This window comes from Mobula hypostoma, chromosome 5 (assembly GCF_963921235.1).
Source record: "Mobula hypostoma chromosome 5, sMobHyp1.1, whole genome shotgun sequence".
In the NCBI taxonomy this organism is placed as follows: Eukaryota; Metazoa; Chordata; class Chondrichthyes; order Myliobatiformes; family Myliobatidae; genus Mobula; species Mobula hypostoma.
In genome coordinates this window covers 141013952-141025952 of record NC_086101.1, presented here as the reverse complement: position 1 = coordinate 141025952, position 12001 = coordinate 141013952, and the positions used below count along the sequence as shown (strand labels likewise).

Below are 12001 nucleotides of genomic sequence, written 5' to 3'. Positions count from 1 at the left end.
AGGTTTCAATGAGGTTCCCCCTCTTCCTTTTAAACTCCTGTGAGTACAGACACAGACCCATTTACCACTCCTCATATCTTTTCTTTGGGGAATCATTCTTGTAAACTTCCTCTGACCCTCTCCAATGGCAATACGTTCTTCCTTAGACATGAAATCTAAGACTGTTCACAATATTCTGACCAATGCCGTATTAAAGCCTCAACGTTATATCCTTGCTTTTATTTTCTAATCCTCTCAAAATGAATGGTAACATTGCACTTACCTTCCTTACTACCACCTCAATTGCAAGTAAACCTTTAGGGAATCCTGCATTAGGACTCCCAAGTTCCTTTGCACCTCCAATTTCTGAATTTTCTCCCCATTAGTAAATAGTCTATGCCTTTATTCCTTCTACCAAAGTACATTATCATACACTTTGCTGAGCTGTGCTTATTTGCCCATTCTCCCACCAGTCCAGGTCCTACTGCAGACTTCCTGCTTGCTCAACACCACCTGCTCTTTCACAAATCTTTGTATCATCTGCAAACTTGGCCGAACCATCATTTCCCGTCATCCAGATCATTAACCTATAATGTGAAGAGTAGCAGACCCTAAAGGACCTCCAATAATCCAAATAAGCAATTTGTCCACTGACTCTCCTTTGTTTATCTTGCTGTAAGAAGTCAAAGAGATTTGTCAGGCAAGATCTCCCCTTAAGGAAAGAAGATCAGGCTGTTATTAACCAGGCCACATTAGATAAACCAGAGCATAGCAAATTAGGAACATGCTGTAAGTTATTAGTCACAAAGTGAGAGAATTATGCTATCCATAACAGCATCAGAAGAGATTCTGGAATAGATGCCCAACAAGTACATTACAATTGGCCTAGAAATAAAATTGGTTACTGACTACAGTTCTTTCTTGTAACCAGAAGCACGGAGAATGATTTGAAATTCTCTAAGCATAGCTAGGCTTGTTTGTAGACTGCTGTAGCTTTGCAGATAGAAGGGCTCAGGTAATTTGAGGAATCTGGGAAACTAGTCTGAACAAAAGGCTACTACATGAGGTAGAGTTAACTCCAGAAATGTGCAGACTGCACAAAGCTGCAGAAACAACCAAAGCCAGGCTAGAAACTGAAGGAAGACGTGCAGTGAAGTGCAAAACGAGGGTTTGACAGATTTGGGCTTGTAGTCGATGGGATTCAGAAGGAAGTATGGATAAATGTGTGGATAAATGTGAGGTTATCCACTTTGGTGGCAAGAACAGGAAAACAGACTATTATCTGAATGGTGGCCGATTAGGAAAAGGGGAGGTGCAATGAGACCTGGGTGTCATTGTACACCAGTCATTGAAAGTGGGCATGCAGGTACAGCAGGCGGTGAAAAAGGCGAATGGTATGCTGGCATTCATAGCGAGAGGATTCGAATACAGGAGCAGGGAGGTTCTGCTGTAGTTGTACAAGGCCTGGTGAGACCACACCTAGAGTATTGTGTGCAGTTTTGGTCCGCTAATCTGAGGAAAGACATTCTTGCCATAGAGGGAGTACAAAGATGGTTCACCAGATTGATTCCTGGGATGGCAGGACTTTCATATGAAGAAAGACTGGATCGACTAGGCTTATGCTCTCTGGAATTTAGAAGATTGAGGGGGGATCTGATTGAAACGTATAGAATTCTAAAGGGATTGGACAGGCTAGATGCAGGAAGATTGTTCCCGATGTTGGGGAAGTCCAGAAGGAGGGGTCACAGTTTGAGGATAAAGGGGAAGCCTTTTAGGACCGAGATTAGGAAAAACTTCTTCACACAGAGAGTGGTGAATCTGTGGAATTCTCTGCCACAGAAAACAGTTGAGGCCAGTTCATTGTCTATATTTAAGAGGGAGTTAGATAAGGTCTTTGTGGCTACGGGGATCAGGGGGTATGGAGAGAAGGCAGGTATAGGGTTCTGAGTTGGATGATCAGCCATGATCGTAATGAATGGCGGTGCAGGCTCGAAGGGCCAAAAGGCCTACTCCTGCACCTATTTTCTATGTTTCTATATATTGGGATCTCGTTAAAAGTTATCAAATGCTGCAAGGCCTAGGTAGAGTGGACAGGTGGAGGATGCTTACCCTGATGTAAGAAGTCAAATAGATTCCCGTTAAGGAGAGAAGATCAGGTTGTTTTTAACCAGGCCTCATTAAGAGAGTATAGGAGATGAGGGCATAGCCTCCGTTTAAAACTGAGATGAGGAGGAATTTGTTCAGCCAGAGGGTGGTGAATGCTGTCATCCCACCCTGCAAAAACTCATTTCAGGGAGGTAGCACCATCAATTTGCGGGAGACTTCTGGGAGAGGTGGGATGTCTGCAATAGAGTAGCTCCTTAGCAGCCAGCCAGCTAGTTTAAATAACGTTAACTATGCTAATGAACGAATGACTCCTATTAAACTCACCTCAACATGTCGTTTACAGGCTTAACTAGAAAAGTCACTGTAGCAAACAGTGCAGTGAGCAACACTGTCATTATTTTGACCCCTATTAGGCAGGGGTACACTTTAGTGTAGTCTGGGGTGACGTACGTTTTATTTTTTTTGGAACACTCTGCCATGGCGCACTCTCGCTCACGCTCTCTCTCTCTCATGGTCGCTCGCGCACTCTCAAGCACTCTCGCTTGCTTTCTCTCTCTCTCGCTCTCTCTCGCGCACGCTCTCTCTCACTCGCTCTCTCTCCCTCTCTCGCTCGCGCACTCTCGCTCGCTTTCTCGTTTGCTCTCTCTCGCGTGTGCTCTGTCTCGTCGCGCATGTGCTCCCTCTTGCTTTTCTCTCGCTCGCTCTCAAAAAAATTGATTTCTGTGATATTGTATATAACTTGCAGGCATCAGGGAGCCACTCTTAATATGCGGGAGACTCCCGGAAGTTCCGGAAGAGGTGGGATGTCTGCTGAATGTGTGGAATATGTTGCCACAGAGGGTGTGGATGCTAAGTCATTCAATGTCAATAAGGCAGAAATCATTAGGTTCTTGACTGGTGGGGGGGTTAAGGTTTATGGGGAGAAAGTAGGGGAATGGGGTTAAAAAACAAAAATCAGCCATGACTGAATAGCAGAACAGACTCAATGGGCTGAATAGACTAATTCTGCTGCTACATCTTATGGTCTTACAAAAGGCAGAACGGGTGACTTGGGCTTTGTAACTATTGTAGACTGCAACATGAGCAGCCAAGGAAGAAATGTCCATTGTGGTTAAAAAGTGCATATGATTAGCACTGGAAAGTTATTTTCTGACCATATGCGACGGAGATAACATCAGAGAGTCCATGGATCTGATAAGCTATCCAGGGACAGAGACTGAGTCAGATTCCGAGCATCAGCTAAATACAATGAGGCTTTGTTATAAAATTGCTTCAGCTCTGAGAAGGGCACTGGTCACATGAATCTGTGTCAAGAAGCTGTTGCGAGGGAAACAAATGAGATTATAAAAATAAAAAAAACTGCATTACTGGAGATATAAAATGAAAGCAGAAAATGCTTACCTCATTCAGCAGGTCAGGCACTGTCTGTGGAAAGACATACAGAGCTAGTATTTCAGACCAAAAACCCCAGAGTGACAGATTCCATAAGACATAGGAGCAGAATTAGGCCATTTGGCCCATCGAGTCTGCTCTGCCATTCAACCATGACTGATCCTTTTTTTCCCCTCCTCAGCGCCACTCCCTGGCCTTCTCCTCGTAACCTTTGATGCCATGGCCAATCAAGAACCTATCAAGCTCTGCATTAAATACACGCAATAACCTGGCCTCCATAGCTGCCCATGGCCATAAATTCCACAAATTCACCACCCTTTGGCTAAAGAAATTTGTCTGCATCTCTGTTTTAAATGAATGCCCCTCTTTCCTGAGGCTGTGCCCTCTTGAACTAGACTCCCCACCATGGGAAACATCCTTCCCACATCTACTCTGTCTAGGCCTTTCAACATTCGAAAGGTTTCAATGAGATCCCCTCTCATCCTTCTAAATTCCAGCGAGTACAAACCCAGAGTTATCAAACATTCCTCGTATGATAACCCTTTTTTTCCTGGAATCATCCTCGTGAACCCCTTCTGAAGCCTCTCCAATGCCAGCACATCTTTTCTTAGATGAGGAGCCCAAAAGTGTTCACAATACTCAAGGTGATGCCTCACCAGTGCCTTATAAAGCCTCAGCATCACATCCTGCTCTTGTATTCTAGTCCTCTTGTACTAACCATCTGGTCTGACCAAAAATCACCCATTTTTACACAAATTCTATCCTAATCTATTTATTCTCCCTATAATCCGATCAACTCTCCCAATTCTCTATTACATACCTACACACTAACCAATTAACCTGTAAACCCACAACCTTTGGGATGTGGGAGGGTGCTAGAGTACATGGTCAGGGGGAGCGAGCAAACCGCACACTGACAAGAACGGGAGTCAGGATTGAACTTGAATCATTGGAGCGGTGAGGCAGGAGCTCAACAAACTGTGCCACTGTGCTACCCTCCAACAGTGGAGGAAAATGTTGAGATAGGAGGGATGGAGTGATAGGGTTGGATCAGATCGGAATATACTGTAATGTCAAATGTAAGGCAGCCAATATTTTCAGCAGATGCTTCCCTTTTGTGCGTGTGTGTACACACCATAGGCCTTCTTAACCACCCTACTAACTAGCATGGCAACTTTAAGGGATCTATAGACATAGACCCCAAAGTCCCTCGGTTCCTCCACATTGCTAAGAATACCGCCATTAATCCTTCGAGTCATCTCCAAACCTACTAACCCACCCTTCACCTTTCCTCATCCAAGTCATTTCTAGAGTCGCAAAGAGCAGAGGTCCCAGAATAAGTCCTTGTGGAACACCACAGGTGGAATTCACTCCATCTGTTACCTCCCTCCGCCTCCCGTGGGTAAGTCAATACTCAATCAGAAAATGATGTCACTTCAGATGCTGGAATGTTTGATATATTACAAAGGTAGAATTTTCATTGCCCTCTGCAAAGGGCTTGTAGAAACAACTCTGGTATTGCTGCTTTTGACCTATGGGTTTTAGAATTTCTTTACATTTTTCAATTATCCTATTGTGTTTCTAGGGCCAGCTCCTGAGTCAGTGACAGAGAAGATCTACCAGATCAGTAAAACCATAGAAGAGTTTGCAATCTGTTCAGATTTAAGAGTGGACCTCTCTCGGCTGGGCAGACAAGAATTTGACCTGGAGAACAAGTTTAAACCATTCCGAGGTACGTGGTGAGAATTTCTGCTGCCATTCTATATCATGCCAAATTATTGCCTTTTGCAACAGGAAGCGCATCTTTTTATATCACCTTAGTTCAAAAGGTATTTAAGCTGGGAGTGATCAAGTTAGCTGAGAGGCTGCTCACTAACCAGTTCTGAGCTGGTGATTATCAAGATCCACTTATCTTTCGTATTAGGAGAGAGTTCATGTGCAGAATAGTCAAAGTAGTTTTGAGCTTCAGTAGCTGTAGCCCAGCTGTTACCCTGGCGAATCTTATAGCTGGCTCTCAAGAGTTGAAGTGCTGCATAGCACAGACTCCGTCTTGGCAAATGTCTTCCTCAAGCCAGTGCTGAGTGGCCATAAGGTGAGACAGCTGTACTGAAATGACTGGTAACATACCCTTCAACAGCAGGTCTTCATCAATGTTTGCCGGTTAGAGCCGATGATTGAAATCTGTACATAAGAGCTGGGGAAATCAAACAACATGCATTCATATGGATTAGTCTATATTGTAATGGACAATTACTGAAATACCAGACGTACTGGCGCTGGAGGGACGACCGTTTCTACCTCACTTTGCCACATGCCCAATCTTTATGAGGCATTATTTCATGGAACATGGGCTTCTCTGTTAAGGCCAGCAAAATGCATATTCCATAAAATATTGCCTCATTAAGATCATTCACCTCCCATCCTAGGCACCCTCTGAACTGCAGCACCTGCAGGGCCGTTTCAAAGAATGGCTAGAGGTCAACAACATTGTTGTGAGTCTGGGTACATCAAAAGACAGGCCAGATCAAGGTGATGCAGGAAATGCTTGAAGTACTCGGCAGGTCAGGCAACATCTGTGGCAAGAGAAACAGAGTCAAAGTTTTAGGTCTTGAGGCTTGATGAGAACTGAAAAGGAGACAGAAGAGGTTCGTAAAGCTGCAGGGGAGGGGGATTGTCTCTGATGGGGTAAAACCGGAGTAACCGTTGGAATAAATTGTAAACAAGACAATCTGATCAATAAGTGTAGGCGAGCAGTTAGAGAGCAAGAACTTCGATGGACTTTAAATTCCCTTTAAGTTCTGGCAGGATTTCAAATTGTATCACTGGATTACGGGATCACCTGACCACTAATTAAAATCTGTACTACTATATCCATTATTGCTCTAATTTCAAAATGGCCATCACAGTTGCAGCAGTAAATTCCTTAAACTAATCCTGTCCTTGTGGCCACTAGATGTGGTGTAACTAACATCCTAACTGGAAGGCAAACGATGCCATTCACGAGCACGTTACAGGCACTTAGCTTAAAATTAACCATGATGCCTATCAGAATTATTTTACACATTCATCTAGAATTTTTTAACTTTATTCTCTATTATTGTCTCTTTAATTTTCTCTTTGTTCTTCTACATTGAAGAAATATTGATGGTGGGGTTTAAGAGATAGTAATCTGCTGCTGATATGACAGATCCCCTCCAGCAAAGCTGCTTAAACTCAGAATAGAATCCTTAACCCTGTTACCTGCTCCAGCCCAGCAACACTCGAGAGCTCCATTGTATTAAATATTTTAATCAATCCAATACTGTCGGACTTGTCTCCAGAGTGGGAGATCGTAGAGTGAGTTGGAGACAGTTCTTACTGGACTTTACACGCTGGCTTTAAAAAGTGAAAAGGGCCTATTATTACTTGTCTGTAGAGTGGGAGGTCACGGAGTGAATTAGAAACAGTTCCTTGAGGATTTAAGTGCTAGTTTAAAAAAAAACAAGCGGACCCTGTTGGGACTTGTCTGCAGAGCGGGAGATTGCTTGAGTTAATAGTAAATACGGTTAATTAGCAGGGGCCAGTAAAAAGAAGCAAGGTTTAAGTGGAGTGGTCGTTGTTGGAGTGTAAAGTGTTAGAGTGGTCAGGCTTCAGCTCAACAGGCTTGGGCGGGAACAGGCGCAGGCTAGAACTCAAGTTTGTGAAAGTGTAGGCAGGATGTTAGCTCAGGTAGTCGAATGCTGCTCCTGTGAGCTGTTGGATTTCAGGCATACCTGATGGTCTCTCAGGTGACCACATCTGCAGGAAGTGCAAACAACTTCAACACCTGACTGACAAGGTCAAGGAACTGGAGCTGGAGCTGGATGTACTCGGGACCATTTGAGAGGCTGAAATCTTCCCAGATGAGTCCTTTACAGAGGTGATAACACACAGAGAGCAGACTTCAGATAGTAGATGGGTGACCAACAGGAGAAGTAAGGAGAGTAAGCAGTCAGTGTAGGATTCAGCTGTGGCTATTCCCCTCAGTAACAAGTATACCCTTTGGATACTACTGGGGTGGGGGTACAGTAGCAGCAGCCAGACAGACCAGTGGCACTATGACCAGTTCTAAGGCTCAGCAGGGAAGGGTAAAGTCAGGCAGAGAAGTAGTGATAGGGAACTTGATAGTTAGCTGGACGGACAGGAGATTCTGTGGCTGTGAAAGGAAAGCCAGAAAGGTATGTTGCCTTTCAGGTAACAGGATCTAGAATGTCTCAGAGAGGCTGAAAAAGATTTTCAAGAGGGAGGGAAAGCAGCCAGAGGTTATGGTGCACATTGACACCAATGACATAGATAGAAAGGGGAAGAGGTCCTGCAAAGTGACTATGGGAAGTTTTGGGAAAAGGCTGAAGAGCAGGGCCTCTAATGTAGCAACCTCTGGATTACTCCCAGTGCTACGTGCTGTTCAGGGCAGGAATAGGATGATCATACAGATGACTGAGTGGATGAGGATGTGATGCAGGGGGCAGGGTTTCAGATCTCTGGATCATTGGGATTCAAAGTGATAGGGCTGAGGACAGGGCAGTTGGTATACAAGTTGATACTGTGTGTGCTGAGACTGTGAGAATGGACAGGCAAGTGATAGGGCAAAACTGCAATCCATGAAATGCGGAGAATTGTAAGATGGGGGCAAAATTGAAAAGGGTGTTGAATAAAGGACTGAAGGTGATATATTTGAATGCAAACAATATACAGAATAAGTAGATGATCTAGCAGTACAGTTAGAGTTTGGCAGCTATGACATTGTGGGCATCACTGAGATGTGGCTGAAAGAAGATCGCAGTTGGGAGCTTAACATCCAAGAATACATTTTGTATTGAAAGGAGAAGCAGATAGTGAAAAGAGATGGGATGGCTCTGTTGGTAAAAAATGAAATCAAATCCTTAGAAAGAGGTGACATACGTTTGGAAGATGTAGGATCCTTGTGGGTAGATTTCAGACACTGCCCTGATAGGTGTTATATTCAGGGCCTCAAACAGTAGCCAGGATGTGGGATATAAATTTCAATGGGAAGTAGAAAAGGCATGTAATAATGGCAATATTATGATAATCAGGGGGGATTTCAATATGCAGGTAGATTGGGAATATCAGGTTAGTGCTGAATCCCAAGAGAGGGAATTTGTAGAATGCCTATGAGATGGCTCTTTAGAGCAGCTTGTGGCTGAGCCCTCTGGTGAAAGACAATTATGGAATGGGTGTTCTGTAATGAATCAGATTTGATTTGGGAGTTTATGGTAAAGGAACCCTTAGGAGGCAGTGATCATAATATATTAAACTTCATCCTGCAATCTGAGAGGGAGAAGCTAAAGTCAGATGTATCAGTATTACAATGGAGCAAAGAGAATCATAGAGGCATGAGAAAGGAGCTGACCAAAGTTGATTGGAAGGGGAAACTAGCAGGGATGATGGCAGAACAGCGATGTTTTGAGTTTCTGGGGGCAATTTGGAAAGTGCAGGATAGATACATCACAAAAATGAAGAAGTATTCTAAAGGGAAGATGAGGCAACAATGGATGACAAGGGAAGTCAAAGAGAGTATAATAACAAAACTGAGGGCATATAATACAGCAAAAAGTAGTGGGAAGTTGGAGAACTATGAAGTTTTTAAAATCAAACAAAAGACAACTAAAAAACCACAAGGATAGAAAAAATGAAATATGAAGTTAAGCTTGCCAAAGTATCAAACAGGATACCAAGATTTTTTTCAGATGTATAAAAAGTAAATGGGAGGTGAGAGTAGATATTAGAAATGTGTGCAATAAAGGAACAGCAGTTATAATGGGTGACTTCAATCTACATATAGATTGGGTGAACCAAATTGGTAAGGGTGCTGAGGAAGAGGATTTCTTGGAATGTATGCGGGATGGTTTTTTGAACCAACATGTCGAGGAACCAACTAGAGCGCAGGCTATTCTAGACTGGGTATTGAGCAATGAGGAAGGGTTAATTAGCAATCTTGTTGTGAGAGGCCCCTTGGGTAAGAGTGACCATAATATGGTGGAATTCTTCATTAAGATGGAGAGTGACATAGTTAATTCAGAAACAAAGGTTCTGAACTTAAAGAAGGGTAACTTTGAAGGTATGAGACGTGAATTAGCTAAGATAGACTGGCAAATGACACATAAAGGGTTGACGGTGGATATGCAATGGCAAGCATTTAAAGATCGCATGGATGAACTACAACAATTGTTCATCCCAGTTTGGCAAAAGAATAAATCAGGGAAGGTAGTGCACCCGTGGCTGACAAGGGAAATTAGGGATAGTATCAATTCCAAAGAAGAAGCATACAAATTAGCCAGAAAAGGTGGCTCACCTGAGGACTGGGAGAAATTCAGAGTCCAGTAGCGGAGGACAAAGGGCTTAATTAGGAAAGGGGGAAAAGATTATGAGAGAAAACTGGCAGGGAACAAAAAAACTGACTGTAAAAGCTTTTATAGATATGTGAAAAGAAAAAAATTGGTTAAGACAAATGTAGGTCCCCTACAGACAGAAGCAGGTGAATTGATTATGGGGAGCAAGGACATGGCAGACCAATTGAATAACTACTTTGGTTCTGTCTTCACTAAGGAGGACATAAATAATCTTCTGGAAATAGTAGGGGACAGAGGGTTCAGTGAGATGGAGGATCTGAGGGAAATACATGTTAGTAGAGAAGTGGTGTTAGGTAAATTGAAGGAATTAAAGGTAGATAAATCCCCAGGGCCAGATGGTCTGCATCCCAGAGTGCTTAAGGAAGTAACCCAAGAAATAGTGGATGCATTAGTGATAATTTTTCAAAACTCTTTAGATTCTGGACTAGTCCCTGAGGATTGGAGGGTGTCTAATGTAACCCTACTTTTTAAAAAAGGAGGGAGAGAGAAACCGGGGAATTATAGACCGGTTAGTCTAACATCGGTGGTAGGGAAAATGCTAGAGTCAGTTATCAAAGATGTGATAACAGCACATTTGGAAAGCAGTGAAATCATTGGACAAAGTCTGCATGGATTTGTGAAAGGAAGATCATATCTGACGAATCTCATAGAATTTTTTGAGGATGTAACTAGTGGAGTGGATAGGGGAGAACCAGTGGATGTGGTATATTTGGATTTTCAAAAGGCTTTAGACAAGGTCCCACACAGGAGATTAGTGTGCAAACTTAAAGCACATGGTATTGGGGGTAAGGTATTGATGTGGATAGAGAATTGGTTGGCAGACAGGAAGCAAAGAGTGGGAATAAACGGGTCTTTTTCAGAATGGCAGGCAGTGACATGTGGGGTACCGCAAGGCTCAGTGCTGGGACCCCAGTTGTTTACAATATATATTAATGACTTAGATGAGGGAATTAAATGCAGCATCTCCAAGTTTGCGGATGACATGAAGCTGGGCGGCAGTTTTAGCTGTGAGGAGGATGCTAAGAGGATGCAGGGTGACTTAGATAAGTTAGATGAGTGGGCAAATTCATGGCAGATGCAATTTAATGTGGATAAATGTGAGGTTATCCACTTTGGTGGCAAAAACAGGAAAACAGATTATTATTTGAATGGTGGCCAATTAGGAAAAGGGGAGGTGCAACGAGTCTGGGTGTCATTATACACCAGTCATTGAAAGTGGGCATGCGGTGAAAAAGGCGAATGGTATGCTGGCATTCATAGCAAGAGGATTCGAGTACGGGAGCAGGAAGGTACTACTGCAGTTGTACAAGGCCTTGGTGAGACCACACCTGGAGTATTGTGTGCAGTTTTGGTCCCCTAATCTGAGGAAAGACATCCTTGCCATAGAGGGAGTACAAAGGAGGTTCACCAGATTGATTCCTGGGATGGCAGGACTTTCATATAATGAAAGACTGGATTGACTAGGCTTATATTCGTTGGAATTTAGAAGATTGAGGCGGGATCTTATTGAAACATATAAAATCCTAAAGGGATTGGACAGGCTAGATGCAGGAAGGTTGTTCCCGATGTTGGGGAAGACCAGAATGAGGGGTCACAGTTTGAGGATAAAGGGGATGCCTTTTAGGACCGAGATTAGGAAAAACTTCTTCACACAGAGAATAGTGAATCTGTGGAATTCTGTGCCACAGGAAACAGTTGAGGCTAGCTCATTGGCTATATTTAAGAGGGAGTTAGATATGGTCCTTGTGGCTAAAGGGATCAGGGGGTATGGAGGGAATGCTGGTACAGGGTTCTGAGTTGGATGATCAGCCATGATCATACTGAATGGCGGTGCAGTCTCGAAGGGCCGAATGGCCTACTCCTGCACCTATTTTCTATATTTCTATGTTTCTATGACTGGATGATGATTCTAGAGAGGTAATAATGATGGACAAGAAAATGAAGGGTGAACTTGATAAGTCTTCATTGTGGAAGACACTAGCAGTTGTTGACCATTCATCAAAGGATCTAGGTTAGGAAATTCACTTAGCAACTTTTAATTAATCAAAGCTAGCACTTTATTGTCTCTGTACCAACAACATAACTACCTTGACCCCAGGCCAACAACTTAGAACATGAATTCTGCTGTTCCCTTT

At 43.2% G+C, this 12001-nt stretch overlaps 1 protein-coding gene across 1 annotated transcript in view; it reads left to right on the top strand.

Annotated features, from left to right (window-relative positions):
* Nucleotides 1-12001, top strand: part of pgm5 (phosphoglucomutase 5) — a 201782-nt gene that overhangs the window by 77036 nt on the left and 112745 nt on the right. Inside the window, exon 3 of the mRNA XM_063047659.1 lies at nt 5063-5209. Within this exon, the coding sequence (XP_062903729.1) occupies nt 5063-5209 (147 nt within the window). The remainder of the gene's footprint in view (nt 1-5062; nt 5210-12001) is intronic.